Source organism: Squalius cephalus (assembly GCF_949319135.1).
Source record: "Squalius cephalus genome assembly, chromosome: 24".
Lineage (NCBI taxonomy): Eukaryota > Metazoa > Chordata > Actinopteri > Cypriniformes > Leuciscidae > Squalius > Squalius cephalus.
In genome coordinates this window covers 10,771,159-10,790,148 of record NC_137145.1, presented here as the reverse complement: position 1 = coordinate 10,790,148, position 18,990 = coordinate 10,771,159, and the positions used below count along the sequence as shown (strand labels likewise).

The following is an 18,990-nucleotide window of genomic DNA, read 5'->3' as shown; positions in this document are numbered from 1 at the left end:
GATGGAGAATTGCAGAGATTACTTGAGTCTTGGGGGTCAGAAAGCCTAAAAACAATTATCAAACAACCCCTACATCACCACATGTTGTTTGGGAGGGTTTCAAGAAAAATCCTCCTCGCTCCTCCAAAAATAAACTCCAGCATATTCAGTTGTCAGACACGACTGGAACTTCAAAAGGGACCGGATTCTATGGTCAGATGAAACAAAAAAGAGCTTTTTGGCAGCAAACCCAGCAGATGTGTTTGGTGCAAATAGGGATAAAAAGTACCCCATGCCTACGGTTAAATATACTGCTGGATCTTATATATTGTGGGCCTATTTTTTTTGGAGGTCCTGGACATTTTGTTCAGATACATGGTATTATGGATTCTAGCAAATACCAACGGCAAAACCTGTCTGCCTTTGCTAGAAATCTTATAATGGGCCGTGGTTGGTTCTTCCATCAGGACAACGGTCCAAAACAAACATCAAAATCAACACAAAAATGGGTAACTGAGCACAAAATGAAGCTTCTGCCATGACCGTCCTAGTCCCCTAAACTGAACCCTATGAGTGGGGTGAACTGAACAGAAGAAGCACCAACATGAACTTGTGAATCTGAAGGATCTCTGTATGGAGGAATGGTCTCTGATCTCTTGTCAGTTATTCTCCAAACTCATCAGGCATTATAGAAGAAAACTCAGATCTGTTATCTTGGCAAAAGGAGGTTGCAAAAAGTATTTAATAACAGGGAGCCAATAACCCACCATGTTACCCCCCACTTGCAATTCTTTTACTTCAATGAAAGGTTAGATTTTTGCGAATTTTTTGAATGAAATATCAAAAAGATAAACGATGCAGATTTATTTTTTACTACCATTTTTTATCATATTTACCAGGGGTGCCATTAATTCTGACCACCACTGTATCTTGTTATTTCTAATAAGGCACACAACAACTGGGTGATGCAACCAGAATGAACTAATTTGAGTCATATATTCAAATAAAGATTTCAAGTTCCAAACTTACTGTGATGGGTTTAAAATAAAGTAGCTCTCTGTGGTTACTTATCCACTTTATTTTTAAAAGCAGCCATTTATAAATTGAATGTGTCAAGGCTTCCAATCTCATGCACTTCCAGTTATTTTTAGCTGTACAAAACGGCTTGTTTTGCTGCTTCATATTGCAAACTGGTATTTGTCGAAGTAAATTAAATACAGTTTACTAATGTTATTAATTACTTAATTACTAATAGTAAAATTATGAAAATTAATTATCCTTTTTTTTTTCTTTCTTTTGTGCAAAAAAACAACAACTGTTTCCTGAAAATGACCCAGTTCCCTCTAGCCAAGTGTGTCACATTTACATTTACATTTAGTCATTTAGCAGACGCTTTTATCCAAAGCGACTTACAAATTAGGACTAAATTAAGCGAGTCATCATGAAGAGACAAAAACAACGCAAGAAGTGCTCAAAATACGAAGTTCGGGCATTATTTAGAGTAGCATAAGCCCGATAAGTGAGGTTTTAAAGGGTAAGGGAAGGTTTTTTTTATTTTTTTTATGCGGTTAAGTGCTCACGGAAGAGATGGGTTTTCAGCTGTCTTTTGAATGTTGTCAGGGATTGTGCATTCCGGATGAGGGTGGGGAGAGCGTTCCACCAGCATGGAACTGTGTCACAAATCCTCAATTTAAGATGATCGGTACAATGAGTTCTGCTGTTGTTGACATCAATGTCTTGTTTATCTCTGCAGGGACGATAAACTCCTGGGTGGTGATCTTCATTCTTCCTATCAACAGTGCCCTCAACCCCATCCTCTACACCCTGACCACCAGCTTCTTCAGAGAGCAGGTGGAGCTTCTCCTTTGCCGCTGGCAGCGACGCTCCGCGTCAAAGAAAAACCGCAAGAGTCTCACCAGCTCCACCATCTACATGGACCCCTCTCGAAATGCAGAATACCCTGCAAAAATTTCCTTGCCACGACTGTCTTTGGCAGACATGGATAACCAATATGGGTGAAACTGAAAGAGCCAGTGAGTAAAAGGGATCATAGTGTTGGACTTTCCTAATCATTATCTATGTTCAGAAAAGGAGATTGACAGTCTTTCCTGGAACAATTTAAGTAAAAGGATGGCACTGTTGATTCCTGCTGTTTTTGTTCCAATATGGAGTGCTCTTTTTAGACACATGACTCTAACTTTGATGTTTTCTCCATTAGGAGAAGCATTTTTGAACACTTCAGCTAGAGCCTCGAACCAGCGTCCATTTTCACCCTAAACAGCATGTCAGGCCTGTAGCCCTTGAGCTGGGCTTGTTGTTTGTCTCAAAAGATTTTAAAGAAGAAAAGCAATGACTGCTGAACCAATGCAGAAGACTGACAGTATTTATTGCAGAGCACATCTTTGAATGATCAAAGGAACTTTAAAGCATCATTTCTATGAAGGAAATATTTGTAATTTTTTGTTTTTTATGGAGATGTTTGAAAATGTAATGGATTTTGAGATTGAATTTGATAGGTTATTTGTAATGTACAGAAAAGGGATTTATGCTTGCTTTGCCATTTCACAGACTCAAAGGGAAATGCCTCAAAGTTGTCTTGGTCAATAAAGTAGATGACTGTTTACTGAAGCATGCAATCAAGATAAAGTGGTGCATTTCTTTAATCTGTATAAGATAATATAACATACATTGTTTTTGTTTGTTCTTTGTCATTTTATTTTTATACTCATGTAGACTATTTATAAGTTCGATTTTTCTACGCGTCTCAAGATACATGAAAACATTCAAAGTTGTAAATATGTTCATAGTCCGAAGTCTCGTGGAATGTGTCAAGCAATATAAAATTGACAATATGACCAGTGTCAAGGATTTCCTTAGCTACTTCAATCATTGTATAAAAAACCCTTTTGATTGTTTATAATTTATCATAAAACACAGTATACCCCACAAATGAGTGATCTTTCATTCTCACAGTCTTGTGTTTGTGCAATTTTACATAAAACAGCATGGATTGCACTATAAAATGTTTGGAACAATTACGTTTTTTATATCTATTTTTTTTCGTATGCTCAACAAGTCTGCATTTATTTGTTTTCTTTTTTAATTATTCCTGTGATAGCAAAGCTGACTTTTCAGCATCATTACATCACATGATCCTTCGGAAATCATTCTAATATGCTGATTTGCTGCTCAGGAAGATAAGTTGATAAACATGGTTGCTGCTTAATATTTTTGTTTAAAATTCAATCATTCAAAAATGTGGGGTAGGTGTGAATAAAAAAAGAGAAAGAAATTCAAAAGTGACATTTATAATGTTTTGAAAGATTTATTTTGACAAATAAATGTTGTTCATTGAACTTTCTATTCATCGAAGAATCCTGAAAAAATGCGTCATGGTTTCCACAAAAATATGAAGCAGCAAAAACTGTTCTCAACATTGATCAATTATGAATTGAGCACGAATAATTATTGATAATAACTGATCAGCATATATTACATTATGAAATGTTTTACTGTTTCTCAGTCTAGGTGAGACTTCATCAAAAACATTTATTTAAAAAAAAAAAATCATAATTATTTAAAACGTTTGACAGAAAGTGTATATTTTTTCTTATGCTGTCAACATTTACAGGTAGACAGACATAAACCAGAAAATTGTAAGTTCTGATAATAAGTTTTATACCATTTTTAGACTGCATTGGAAGAAAATTCCCAGTCAGTTTGAATGAAATTGTGCTCTTTTATAGATAAACTCATTCAAATATTGCTTTTGATGCATTTTATCTGGGTTGTTTGAGACTGTGCACCTGTCAGTATCCAGCAGCATCTTTCCAGGCGCTCCAGAGCCTAATGGATGGAAGGACACAGACGAACGTGCGTCTCAGCCAATCAGCGATCTCCATTTCTCTCTTCGGTAAATATCTACAATCTGATTGGTCGCTATGGGCGGAGTTTTGTCATCCTCAGCGGCCGTCTTTTTCTGTCAGTCGATGCGAGGAGACGCGAGACTAATGAAGTGAAAATAGCAGAATTCAGCGACGACGCTTGGATAAAGATATGAACATATAAACTGCTAAACACAAACATACAAGGTATGATGTTTTTTGCTCGATGATATTAGGGTGTTAAATGTAATCCCGTGTCCGTTCAGTGAGCTTTTATTTGTGAAACCGCTTAAAATTGACGGAGAAGCCGTGAGGAAGGCCAGACCACCAGCACAGATTGTGTTTGTCTGTTGATAACACAAACACAACACAACATTTTTGGCTTCAAACTGTCCCTTGCTTAATTAGAAATAATGTATGGCGTCTAAATGGTTGCCATCGGCGTTCTGGGTTCACGAAGCGGAATTAATGTAATTTACTTATAGCTGTAAATGGAGATAGACGTCTGCTGTGATTATGACAACAATGTAATAGTGGCTGTGCTCAAAATCGAGTGTGCTGCCTACATAGACAGCATTTTTAGGCATCACGGGCGCGTGCAGCTTTTGTCGAACGCGCCTACGATACACTGAAATTCTGCGCGTGACTTATATATATATGCATATTTTAAAAGTGGTTTATTTAAGGCAGCTCACGCGCTTTTGAGACACATCTACTTCTGATACGGACCATCACTATCAAGCATTACTGATATTGAATTTTACCTTTAGGAAATTGGATGATTTTGTATTCTGCATGGCAACAATCGCATCCTCCTTTGTCTAAACAGGGTGAGTCGTGACAGATTTTTTTTGTCATTATTTAATTACAGTATTCATGTTGCTGTTTATGTATTGTATCTAAGTTCTGAGTAGCTAATACAACAAACCACACGTAGGCTACTCGTTATGTGAAATTTGTGGGGTCCAAAAGTCCCTATTGAACATCAGGGATTCAAAATTGAATAAAAAAAATATATAAATAAATATTTCAAAAACTACTGAACAAAGAAAAGGTGACGTAAAATTGTTTTGCTCTGTTTTGTCACTAATCAAATAAGCAAATTTGTGACAGTGACCATGTGAAATTGTTATGCCTATTACATAATATTAAACAGTATACACAAAATAGTGTTTTATAGTGGACTCACTGACTTTAAGAGCTCATATTTTTCCCAGTTGTTTTGATCCTCGCAGGTTCCAGTGAGGATTGTTTTGAGTCTGTCTGTTTTCACTAGGCAGGAACAGCTTTTGTATCTGTGCTTTATTCATTACATGTAGTTCAGACAAAAGCGGACAGCCATCTTCATTGCTCTGAACCTGTTTACTTGAGGGTTTGTAAATATTCACATTCAGTTCCTGAAACCATTTGTGAAGCTTGAAATGTTTTGTTAATCATTCTAATAATTTTTTATACAAATGCTGATCCAATATGTGGAATAGCTTGCATAGGTCTGTCAAATATTTTAGGTTGCAATGTGTTGCGGTTTGTTTTGTCAGTCATATCCTGATCTGCAGTTAGTGAAGATAACTTTATTTTCACAGTGGAAAGCATATTATTTGCATGATTAAATATTAAAGGACATATTTTAGCATCCACATTATCCAGATGTGTTTGGGTTCTCATGACAAAGACATGCTCTCTGGATCAGAATTTGTCATTTTAGGCTTAAGTGTGCTTTGTATTTTCATTTTATATCTTCATATTTCCCATTGACTTAAAGGGATAGTTAACCCTAAAATTTCTATCTTCAAATTTCCCATTGACTGAAAATGAAAATTAAGCCATCATTTGCTCACCTTGTTGCCATATACCCTTCTTTCTTTTTTGGACCACAAAAGGAGAATAAAAAAAATAAATAAAAAAAAGTCCCGCTGTCACGATCCCAGTCTTGTGGTCCCTTGTTGTGAAAAGGACTTTTACGTTGAAGTGTATTTTCTGTTCCAATTGTTTCTGTGTTCACGTCCTGTGTTTAGTTCCTGTTTTCCCTTGTTGCATTAGGCTCGTTTGCGATGAGTAAAATCTGCGCGGAACCGATCACCGATGATCACTACATCCCGGTTAGAAATGTGTCCGAGTGTGGTCCGACTTGCTCTGATGTCATGTTGACGTATGTCGAAAAACTCTCGCGACGGCGAGGCGGCCGTGTCGGATTCTGCAGTCAGATCAAAAGCACGATTGGAAACAACTTGCTGACGACAGCTTAATGTTTTTTGGTTTAAACAACCGTGCAAAATTGTTCTCTTTTAAACATTTTGATTTTAAAATTCTGATATCATGTTTTTATGTGCATAAATTCTTTCAAAATTTGCATTATGTGTGAATATTTCCAAACTCTCTGACAGTGCAATCTCTCTATGGGTTATATGATTGTCATATTTCTATAAAAATATAAAAACATGTCTGTATTAAAGTAAAAATTATTGATAAACGTCTTTCAAATGGAATTAAATAACAAGTACTTTGGGTGTCTTATTCATCATATTTTATTTTCATATAAAAGCAACCAAACTTAAATTACATCCAGTTTATTAGCAACACAGTGCATGAATGTGAATCCCGCTATATCTTCCTTCGATCTCGTTGGTGTCTGATCCACTACGAGAAGAGAGAACTGTCACTGCAGCCGCCTACTCTCACATCTCAAACAAGCCTAGTGTCTGCCTCATTTGTTTCCATGACTACTTATCACCTACACCTGTCCCTTGTCAGTCCCTTGTTAGCCTTTTAGTCTTTGTGTATTTATACCCCAGTGTTTCTTGTGTTTGTCTAGTCTTGTTCCTACATGTATGTTATGTTTGGTGCACTCATTCTGTTCATGGTTGTCTGGTCTTTGTGTCTGATTTTTTTGTTTTGTTTATTTTTGTCAATAAAACTCATTTGGATATCATTTTGAATAAAACTCAGAACATTTGGATCCAGCTCTCCTTTGTTTTTGAGTTCACAACATTACACCCGCTCGCGCTCATCCATGTAAAGGCAGTGAATAGCGACAGCATCAAGCTTTTGTTTTTTTTTAAATGCAGAAGTATTACAGAATGATCCCATGCGAAACATGCCATAGGGCTGCTCGATTAATCAAAAATAAATAAATTATTTTTTTTATTTATTTATTTATTTTTTTTTTACAGAGCACGGCTCTGTAATCAGTATTAAATGCTGCTCCATCTGAAAGCCAGAGGGTGCTCTCATGCAGAAACTCCAAAAACGCCCCGCAGTCATTCCAGAAAATCCCTATGGGCATCTATATCACTGTAGCTGAATAACAGATGATTGAAACGCTGTGATTGATTAAACATGACTAATAAACACACAACTACGACAATATATGGTTATTAGTGCCACAGTTCACGCCGTCTCACCCAGAAAAAGCACACAAGTTTTGGGAAATCAAGTTTAACAAAAATGCGACAAAAAAAAAATCACCTTTTGTGGTCCAAAAAAGAAAGAAGGGCATATGGCATTAGAACAACACCAGGGTGAGTAAATGATGACATTTTAGAGTGAACTATTCGTCTAATGAATTAGTGCAACAGAGATGACATCATCTTGATGTTTGCATAAATAATTGTGATCGCTGCTTTTGCAAGCACTGGTATTTTCTTCAGGAAGTGCAGATCTAATTGTTTTACATTCTGTCCATAATAGTGCATACAAGAGCATACATTTTACTGTTACTGAGAGACTTGACTGAACGTGTGATGCACTGCCCACTTAGACGTTATGTAATTTTAGAGAGATGCTCTTGGTTATTGTGTGTAGGTTAGTGGGCGCTTACAGGATTTTATATAACAGCTTCTGACAGGTAGTTTTAGAAACAGAGATGAATGCATTTGAAACTAGCCACTGTGCTATGGTGACCGATTTTTAGTCAAGAGTTTCACCTGCTGTTTCTATATTATGTATGTCTCTCCTCTCACTCTGGCTGTTTTTCAAAGCTCAAGTCATGAATTGTTAACTGGGGAGTAAGAGCTTCTAAAAAAGGACAGCCATAGCAACACTGCATTGTTCTTTCACTTCTATCTCCATCCATTTGCACATCACTTTTCCTCAAATCATTTATCTCTTTGTCTCTTTTGATGCCTTCTTAGACTAAGCGATCAGAGTGATGTACACTGTAACTACCGTAAATCACTTTCTGCGATCTACACAGTAACCCAAAAACACAGCTATGACAAAAATCACTATTATTTATTTATACAAATATTCAATTTCAGTAACACTTCATAATGTTTCATTTGTTGATATTAGTTAACCTGTACTAACAATAGTTCTAAATAAACAAAATATTATGGATGATTTCAACATTAATTTAATTTACTAATCTTTTTTTTTTTTTTTTATTGAAAGTTGTATCTGTTTACATTAATGTAATGTGAATTGACATTAACAATGTACACACACCTACAGAGGATAAGAGATCTGGAGAGTGATGGATGGATGGAAAAATGTACAATTGTATTTTTATTAACTAACATTAACAAAGATTAATAAATGCTGTAAAAATATATTGCTCATTAGTCGTTGAGAGCTTATGTTAGCTAATCAATGAACTAATGTTAACAAATGAAACCTTATTGTCAAGTGTAAAGTTCTAAACTGTTACCATAATACTTTTTTAGAGACATCTTATATTGTATTGAAAGCTTACAGGGATCCCTTGAAGTGATGAACGTTTAAAGGGACACTGTTGAGTGTTGCATTTTAAGTTTGGCCTAAAATAAATTATGCATATACGATTTTAATGCTTTTACATACTTTATGCCATAAAATAATTATTGGTGTACATTATCATTTAAAAATATATATATTTTAATCAGCAAGAATGCATTAAACTGATCAAACGTGTCAGTAAAGATATTTATAATGTTACAATAAAAAAATATATTCCAAATAAAACTTTTTTTGAACAGCTATTCATCAAATAATCATGAAAAATTTAATGTATCAGTTTACACAAAAATATTAAGTAACATGACTGTTTAATAATAAGAAATGTTTCTTCAAAGCACCAATTTTGATTTCTGAAGATCATGTGACACTGAAAACTGAAGAAAGTTAGTGCATTTTATAAATTACATTAACATGTGTTATTATAAATAAAATTATAATGTAGAAGGGACAATATTTTTGCTGAAATGTAGGTTCTTATCATTAGCTTTGGTTGTAAGTTATTTGGATATTTTAAGTTGAATAAAAATAGTTTGAGATAAACTCATGAACTGTACGTCTACTAAACTCTAGAGGGCAGCCTCACACTTCATTTCCCTCACAATTCTTGATAGAAATGTTTGTAATGAGAACTTGCTATAATCCACTCCTCTTTTCTAGTTTTCACAGTTGAATCTAAAACACCTCTTAAAATCTTTTTTTGTGTTTCTGACTCTCTTTAGATCTTCCACCAAGCTTTCATGCCATTTTCACAGTTTCTAAATCACAGTTCCACTTTTCTTTAAAGGGCTTTTTAACTGCTAATGCATAAATTGTTGAGAGAGAGATCAATAAAAGAGCATTTCAAAGTGCCCTTGAGATGAAGAGCCAGTGGACGCTTCAAAATCATTTGCCGAACATGTCGAAATATGAACATTTATGTAAATATTGACATTTCACTTCATGAAGTCACTTGACAGTGTCTCAGAATGCCTTTCTTTCTGGACAGCGTGTCCATGTGGCGTCACTCTCCTGGCAGACCAGTCCTAACTGCCATCTGAGGAATGTGATATCTGAAGATCACTGGTGATTACATAAAAACAAACCCTGCCTTGATGTGGTGATCACGATTGTGTGTGCGCACAGTCTGGAATTCTAGGTTATCTCCAGTAATTAGGCTGCACCAATTAAGTGCGCTATTTTCGGGTAGGCCAGTGGTATTTGCAGGGTTCTTTGTATTTTTATCTGTTATATAAAGATGACACATTTTTAAAGGATGGGATGATGAGTTTTCATGCTTGCATGGCCGTAGGGACCATTCAGAACGCGTTTTCCATTCCAATGCGCTACTTTTCCGTTGTTTTTCTATGTAAACGCGCTAGACGGACGCGTATAACTGCTGCGTCTTTTGCAGCGTCTCGCATATGACACAGCGTTCTAAAAACAAACCAAAAAATCAGTTCACCTTGCGTTTTCCCCCCATTCCACAGTGAAAATCAAGTTTTTAATGTTGTTTATATGTCTGTGGGGTGTTTTTAGCGCAATTTTCCTACGGACAAAATTGCGATTGTTAACTCATGATTTCTGTTCTGTCTGTGCGCACCAATCTTGCACTTCTATCTCCTCCTCAACCAGACCACCTAGAGACTTCGGGTTTTCGGCATTATGTTAAGGAAGGTCTAATCTCGGGAACGCACACAAAAAAAAAAAAAACATAAAAACATTTACTATCTCTTAGTGTTGTGATCCCATGACGTCAGAAAATTGCGCTTAAACACTCACTGAGTTTTTATTACTTGTTTTAATGTGCTTTAAGACAAGCCATGTGCAAATTCATAAGTCAACATCATTGCTGAGTATTTTCTAAAAACTGCTGTGCTAAAAACTGGTTTGAAATCACTGGTGTTTCTGACGTCATAAACTACCTTGTAATCAATCAAGTCAATGTGCTGACGGACTTTAGCATATCATTAAAAGCGAAATTAAAGCATTTCTCACGATTGTTAGAAGGCAGAGTGAGATGGCGAACGGGAACATGGTTTGTGTTAGCAACACATTATCAGCTGTTTGATAACATAGTCAAGCAAAAGGCTAATCATATTAATTACCGTTATGTGTTCAACATTGTAAAAAGCGATACCATTGTGCAGCTTTTACCTCAGTATGTTGGCCGAGTGAATCTGTGAGCTGGCGTTAGTAGAGGCGGGGCTAATTAGCATATTCATGGATCCACGTATACTAAATGAAGCAAGAGGGTAGAGTTGCATTCAAGCATTTGAATTGCATTGCATTTTCACAGGAAAAAACATTTAAATATGTACTTTTGGTGATCAAAGATGAGTTTTAAGGGATAAAATTATTGACTACAGTGGGACTTTAAATCTTTTTTTTTGGGTGAACGGGCCCTTAATGTGAGTTTATGTGTGTTTTCATCTTCACATGTGTGTTTTTAGAGTTCATACATTCAAACATAAACATTTTGGTGAGTCCAGGTCATATATCATTGTACATTCAGATTGTTTTTGTGTCATTTAGCTTTGAAAAATGCAGTTTTTCATGGAGCCCTTTTCCTATTTCTAACTTGAAAACTAGATTTTTTTATTTTCTGAAAAATATGATTGTTTGCACGTGCAAAATTTGCCCCCATAACACTTGTGCGATTGCCAGCACATTGCCATAGTTTCTGTGGTGTACTAATTGTTGCTTGGGTGTTTCAAGGGGGTTGATAGGAAATCTGAGTTTGTATTCAAGTTTTGACTTGTTTGAAATTATTAGCAAGCTGTTCATACAGCCAGTCTGTGCTTGACTTAAAAAAAAACACTATATTTTTTGCAGGCGTAAAGACAGAGTAGCCTTCAGTTCTGCAGCTCTGAGATGACTGAGACGGCCCTTGGGAAGAGACGCTGACCCTTTTTGGATTTGCATCAAAATGTTGTTTATTGAACAAAAGGGCTGTTTTGTGTTCTCTCGAAGGAGTGGTCAGTCTCTCTGTTTCTTTTCCCCTCTTTTTCATCAGCACTTTCAGCCAAGGCCACTTGGAGAGAGAGACAGAATAAGGTAGTTGTTCCATGTTGGCCTTCAAAAAGTTTACTCCATAAAACCAGCAACGCCTGCAGGTCAGTGAACAGTGCGGCTATTTGTTAGCTTAATGTCATTAAAAGGTGGTCCAAATAAACACCCTCACCCAAGGACTCCACATTTGTCCATTCCCTCTGACTTATAAAAACCAACCTATAAATGATGTGTTTGTTTTGTGAGCACATTGCATTTGGGAATCAAACTCGGGGGACATGATGCCTTGACGACCATTTTGAAAACACCTTGGATGCAAAACATAAAACAAGTTAATATAAACCAGAAGCAAGTCATTTTGATAGGTTGCTTTCTATTCCCAATTGGCAGTGTTTTAAAGCACTCGAAAATAAACACTGTATACAGTCACACTTTTCACTTGCCCCATCTCTCCTCCTTTACTTTCAAAATCTCCACCCTCTCACACAAAAGAGGCGTGTCCGTCTTGAGTAATTCAACACCTGCCCTATTCAGGCGTGTTACTGCAACTGGCTAAACAGCCTGGACCAGTGAGAGCAGACAGAGAGCTTTAGCACTCATCCCTCTCTTATTTAATTCACACTTTAAAGCTCATGTACCCAGTACAGAGGAAAGAGGGACACAAAAAAAAAATCAAAAGAAGAGTCAGACAGAACTGAGAGGAACTTCTCTGGAGATCCGTATCCATGCTGATCCTGAGCAGGTGAAAGCAGTCCCTCTCTTTGTCATCCGTGTTGGATATGTCAGTGGAGGATGTCAACAGTGCCGGAGTTGTGGTGGATGGTAAACCGAACTCTTGTGAAACTCAGTGCCAGGATGGGATTGTTTTGGTCCAGATGGCTAGTCTCTCCATGCATATGTTCACTCCAGCAGACTTTAAAGGGAAGTTTAGGAAGATCCAGCCGAGAAAAAGACCCACCATCATCACAGAAGGTACTGCTCAGGTTTTGCTTTGGTAGTGCCGCTGTCTTTAATGTCTTGATGACACGCAAGTCATCCTTCATAGTGTGCGATTTAATTAGATTTTTCTTTTATGTCCAGCCAAGGCGTAGACTCCCATCTTTACCTCACACACAGGACATCAAACTTGTGTTTCTGGTATTTTTTCTTAGTCAGCCAGTTGATAGCCTGCAATTTGTCTCAGTGGTATAGCTCACCGTGTGAAACTGTGACACAATGCTATGATGTCATGATGTGTTGTAAGACTTTCTGGTAGCCTTCAGCTAGAGATCATTGAGTGGGCGGGGAATTTAGTTGAAACTTGTGGCTGATTGTGGTGGTATCGTGTTTAATTTTCTTTTCACGTTATTGAGTCAGGTTTTGAGAAGCCATAAAATGTTACCTCCACCCCGCTTCATTGTGGAGTTTGATTTGTAGTTGTAGACAAAGAAAAAGAGGTTCCCAAGGGTTGACAAGACCATGGCTTCAGTTGGGACCCAAATCTTGCGAGTCAACCGTGTCTACGTGAGCGATGATGGAATAGGGGGAAGGGTGGATGTGAATGATGAGAGATAGCATCAACATCAGGAAAGAGATCATTTTGGGTTTTAATTAGACCTTAGTTAAACCAGCGTCTCAAATCATCCGGAACCACAACTGGGATGGTCCTTAAGCAAAGCCAACATATAGAGGAAAAGGCAAAGAAAAAGATCACAAAGATACAGATGTGTTTGTCTAAGTTAAAGTGACTTTGTTCACACTTCTGTGGAAATGTTCAATTCAAATTTTTATTTAGACATATTAGATTTTTTTTTAAATGTTTGGTCAGATCTTTTTATTTTTATTTTCAAAATGCAGTTCTTCAAGTAATGATGCAGATGTAGGTCCAGAATGTTTGAGACGTTAGTGAATGTTTTACCACTGATTGTGTTTTTTTATGAGGGCAGTATCCAAAACATTGGTTGTAGACAATAGAGGAAAAAAATAGTGACACGCTATCATTCAAAAGTTTGGTGTTTTAAAAAAAAAAGTCTTTCATGGTCTCCAGGGCTCTATTTTTTAATCAAAAATGCAAACAATATTAAAAACAGTAATATTGTGAAATTTTATTCCAATTTGAAAAACATTGTAAAAATATGATGTTTTGAAGGTTTTAAAATATGATGTAAAAATAAATGGCAACATATGTTTTTTACAGTTAGTGTAACTGGTTTCCATTTTATTATCTTTTAATGAGCCTTCAGAAATCATTCTAATAGGCTGATTTGGTGCTCAAGAAACATGTCTTAATATCAATGTTGAAAAGAGTTGTGCTGCTTATATTTTTGTAGAAACCATTAGGCCTATACTTTTTTTTTCAGGATTCTTTGATGAATAGAAAGTTCAAAAGAACAGCATATATTTGAAACATAAAACAAAGGATTTTAAGGGATAAAAACCTACTCACCCTCAAGTTGTTCCAAACCTTCCTTTCTTCTGCTCAAAACAAAAGATATTTTAAAGAATGTTGTAATCAAACAGTTGACAGTAGCCATTGACTTCCATAGTAGGAAAAAATACTATGGAAGTCAATGGCTACTTTCAACTGTTTAATTACCAACATTCTTCAAAATATCTTCTTTTGTGTTCAACAGAAGAAAGAAACTCATACAGGTTTGGAACAACTTGAGGGTGAGAAAGTGATGACAAAAAATTCATTTTGGGGTGAATTATCCCTTTAAAACAAAGAACCAGAGTGAGAGAGAAGAGAGAGACTTTGGAGGGAAAGTGGATTGAGTTGTTTCAAAGGTTTGATCTGGTGTGAAGTGTGGTAATGATGTCTTGTGTTTTATCTGGTGCTATATTCTCTTGTCTTTTCCTCTCCAAGGCTAAAAAGGGAGTATATAGGGGTTTCTGCTGAGTGGGCACATGTGTCTCCCATGATTGGTTTTTCAGAGCTGTACTGAACAGGTGTGTTGGATGCCTGAAAGACTGTGAACCCTCACAGAAGCCTCACTGATGGTTGTCTGAAGAGGAAAAAAAACAGCTGAAAACAAAGTTTTGGTTAGATTGCTTAAGAATCCTGAATCCTGTACAGCAATTAATGTAAATTTCATTTATTCACCCTCATGTTGATCTAAACCCAAAGATTTGTTTTGAAGAATGTCCGCAAGTAGCATTTGAAGGAGTCTCTCTCGGTTTTCCTTATTTAATTTTAGCATCTTGACCCGTCATTGACTTTTATTGGAAACAGCCCAATTAGATCATGGGTTTTAGAAGCCAGTGTGCTCGCCAGTACTGACACTGAACTAGGATCATGTTAACAGGATCCTGGTCACTGAGTAGTTATGAGTCAGTGATCCCTGTGCCAGAGTCTTAACAGCTGGCAGAGGCCGCCTGGCGCTCTGAATGCCTGGAATTCTGGGGGTTTCTTGTAAAGATAATCCATGCTTGACTGCTGTGAAGCTCTCGTAACAGAGAATAAAAACCTGAACAGTTTGCTAGGAATGTCATCAGTTGATGCCTAACATGAGTAACGCAGCAAAATAAACGCATGCCTCAGCATTTAATTGCTCTTCATTATTAATACAATCTATTTTAAGCAGCTGTGTTGATTTCAGCTTGTACCTGCAGACATGGACATACATAATTGTCCTGGGTGGCTTCTGTAATAGCTCTCTTTGTTTGGCTTGCCAAACACGTTTTACAATTTTAGAATGTTTAAATATCAATTCACCAGAATATTTTGTCCATACAATGAAAGTCAAAGGAGTTCAGGTATAGCCCTTTGATATAAATGCAATGTGGAAAATGTGGACAGAATCGCGGAATCTAGTCATAAAAGTGGATTTTACAGTATAACGTGGAATGTCACGGAATTGGGCAAAATTTGGATTAATACATCAAAAGTAGGACTGTACAAGTAATTAAATTGTGATATGAACTAGTGTCTGTGAATATTAAATTTAATGTTTTTGATAATACATTTGTATTTAATCATAAAAGAACAGACACAGAATTAAAAAACATTTTATTGGGCACTATTATTGTTAAAATTTTTATAAATTATGCCATTTTTATAGTTTTATGAATTAAATAGATGTTTGCAGTTTTGATTATTACAATTTAAAGGGATAGTTCACCCAAAAATGAAAATTCTGTCATCAATTACTTACAAACACTTATGTCGTTCCAAACCCGTAAAACGTTTGTTCATCTTCGAAACACAAATGAACATATTGTAAATGAAATGTGAGAGATTTCTGGTTTAGTCCAAATTTTCTGAAGAGACACGATCACTTTATATGATGAACAGATTTAATCTAGACTTTTATTTATATATAGGCCTAATCATTTATCAACAACACACACATCAGATATGGTAAACAGAAGCTCAAGCATGCTTGCTTGATGTGCAAGAACCAATGAGGTTCGTTCTTGTGTTACTTTCACGTTTAAGCTTCGCAAGAACCAATGAGATTTGTTCTTACGCTTCAAGCTTCAATCTTCTGTTTGTTTGCAGATTAGTATTTATATGTGAATAAAAGCCTAAATTCAATCTGTTCATCATATAAACCGGTCGAGTCTCAGAAAATTTGGTCTAAACCGCTCGATTCATATGTATTCGTTTTATGAACTTTTTGAATCTATAAAGTGGTAGTTGCCTGGACTCAATGGAGGGACAGAAATCTGTTCATTTGTGTTTTGAAGATGAACAAATGTTTTACAGGTTTGGAACAACATAAAGGCCTGTTCACACCAGGACGAATTTTGCGCGCGATATTCGCCGACGTTTAATGCCTCGTGACTAAACAAAGGGCGCCAATGTGAGTGTGCACACCGGCGCGAAAAACGGCACGTGTAAAAGCGTCATTTTTTAAGAAACGCCTCGGGTTCGTTTTTTTGGTTTGACGCGCCGCGTCAAAAACTATCTGACCAATGAGATTGGCGCTTTTGTTCACATGTCTGGAGCTTCTGAAGTTACAGTAAAACACAACTTGGGGGCGCTCAAACACAAAACGGTCTTGCCGAGCACACATACGTAACGGCGAAGAAGATATACACCAAGTAGCGTCTACACTGCCGGGAAGAAATAAGACGAGGAAGATGCAAGGCAAGATGAATGTAGAGCTGCTGCTCTCGTTGGTGTCTGAACATAAAGAACTACATGACAAACGCGACAGCGACTACAAAAATCTTGATAAAAGAGAACTGTTATGGAGTGGTTTCTGTTTTACATTAAGCGCCATCTAATGTCAGGGAATGAATTTGCATGTTCACTCGGCTCATCGTCAGCGAAAATCGCTTGGGTGTGAACACAAAAAACGTGTTGAAAAACACTGGCGAATAACGCGCTCTGATATTCGTCCCGGTGTGTAGGGCCCATAAGGGTGAATAATTGATAACAATTTTTTCGTTTTTATGTGAACTAATCCTTTAATTATACCATTAAAACGTATTCCAGAAAAAAATGTGAACGGAAAACACTTTTGTATGTTGTGATCATTTATTTTTTCAGTTGGACAGTAAGCTGCACTGTTAAGTGATTCGTTTGAAGCAGCTCACCAGATGAAACCGTGAGAGCGTTTCTGTGTGGTGGAAGTGGTGGGTGTGACCCCAGCTGCTGTGGAGATGTGCCCGGGGCAGCTGGGAGAGCTCAGTGTCAGCTGGGACGACTCCACAGTCCACAGTAGCAGTAAAACCCTGAGAGACCCAGACACTCCTCAATTCAGCACATTACCAAACTTTTTCAGTGCAAACACAATTCATTTTGCACTGATTTGTTTCACCACTTTACTGTTTATAAATACTAGCAGTGTTTACCAGAGCTTTGTCATGACTCATGGGACGTTTTTTGGCTCTCTGCATATTAAGCGAGCTGCAGCTGTCATGCAATGAGTAGCACTAAAATAAAGCATACATTTTTTAAGCAATTTAAAGCTATTTACACAATATGCGTATTTAATTTCCATCATTGGGCTGCGTAATTTCATTATATAATGCATACTATTGCCTGATTTGGGAACACATCTCACAGAATACAGATCAGTTACTCTGTTTCACATTTATTCGGATGTGACAGAATGTGAATGATCTTCTTCCAGTCCTTTAGCTGAAAGCTATGAGATACTGCAGTAATTACATGCTCTGTCAATCAAGTGTTCATATACAGCACACCGCTCCTTCCAAAATTGTTGATTTGGTGTAAACATACTGTATGTTTGCTAAGGTAGACATTACTATTACAGTTGCTCATATTTTTTTTTTTTTTTTTTTTTTTTTTTTTTTTTTTTTGGCTTGTTTCTGTCAACGTCTTAATATAGGCAGGGCAAAAGACAACAAAAGAAGAAGAAAAAAACAACAATTTAGAGGGCATACAGGAGAACATGTTTGGTAACTGCTTTCACATGGAAACTATTTACTTTCATTTTTCCAAAACACTTATGTTCTCTCTGCTGTGAGGGAACCTCTGAGATATTAGCATCACATTCCTTTACTGATGTGTATCAACCATTAACGCAACACAGTGCTTTGCTTGTTCAATTCTCAGAGCATGGTTTGTAAATAAGATGCTTTTGTTGAATTCTGCTAATCATACACTACCGTCCAAAACTGGGGGGGTATTTTTTTTTTAAAGAAATTGAAACTTTTATTCAGCAAGGATGAGTTAAATGGATCAAAAGTGACAGTAAAAACATTTGGAAGAATCCTCCAAAAAATGTAAATCACAGTTTCAACTTTGATAATCCAAATCTTGAGCTCCAAATCAGCCTCGGTGAGCAAAAGAGACCACAAACGACCATACATTTTTTAACAGTACTGCATGTATATGTATGTGTGTATTAAAGGTCAAAGGTCAATCAAACTACCCTTTCATCACATTGCATTAGTTATAATTTGTTCCCTGTATTTATAAGCAGTCTACAGCAGTGGCAGAGTTATATTTGGTTACCTAGGAAACCGATAGAGCCGGTCCACATAACAATCACGCAAGTGTATTACCTGCCACAGATAATTGAGATACAAGAGTACTTTGATTTCTAACATTATTCTCTCAACAGACATTTACATCGATAGTCTGGCGTTATAATTTATTTGCTTTTGGTGTACTGTGGAGTGGGTAAAACTGTTTTTAATGGCAGGCTAACGTGCACCGTTGACTCGCGCTAGCCTAGCATAGGCGAACTATCCAAAAGTAAGAACTGGATGAATTTTTTTGAAAACTGTCTCCACTGATGAATAACAACCAGGCTCACTTGAAAATGAGGTCCGATGTCGAAAATCCTGAACCACCTCTTTAAGCACTTGCTCTATTTAAATAATACAATTTAATGGAATGTTCTGGTTAAAAAAAAAAAATCAGGTATGTTCCATTACATACCTTAATTACCCCTTATACAAATTCTTTTCTCTATATTCTTGCAAGTACAGCTGTACACTTGTAGATGTGTACATTGAAGCCATTTCT

The 18,990-nt window shown here is 36.6% G+C and overlaps 2 protein-coding genes across 11 annotated transcripts in view; both read left to right on the top strand.

The window, feature by feature from the left end:
* The window catches only part of rxfp2a (relaxin family peptide receptor 2a), a 43,996-nt gene extending 41,076 nt beyond the window's left edge, over window positions 1-2,920 (top strand). For both annotated transcript variants that reach the window (XM_079861413.1, XM_079861414.1), the window contains exons 18-19: window positions 1,733-2,012; window positions 2,198-2,920. In XM_079861413.1, the coding sequence (XP_079717539.1) occupies window positions 1,733-1,998 (266 nt within the window). In that variant the 3' untranslated portion in view covers window positions 1,999-2,012; window positions 2,198-2,920. The remainder of the gene's footprint in view (window positions 1-1,732; window positions 2,013-2,197) is intronic.
* Window positions 2,921-3,946: 1,026 nt separating this feature from the next.
* The window catches only part of fryb (furry homolog b), a 68,758-nt gene continuing 53,714 nt past the window's right edge, over window positions 3,947-18,990 (top strand). For 7 of the 9 annotated variants that reach the window (XM_079861087.1, XM_079861086.1, XM_079861083.1 and 4 more), the window contains exon 1: window positions 12,102-12,536. In XM_079861087.1, the coding sequence (XP_079717213.1) occupies window positions 12,344-12,536 (193 nt within the window). In that variant the 5' untranslated portion in view covers window positions 12,102-12,343. Of the gene's footprint in view, window positions 4,071-4,633; window positions 4,694-12,101; window positions 12,537-18,990 lie in introns of those variants that run through there. The other 2 variants (XM_079861078.1, XM_079861080.1) reach the window with 2 other exon arrangements.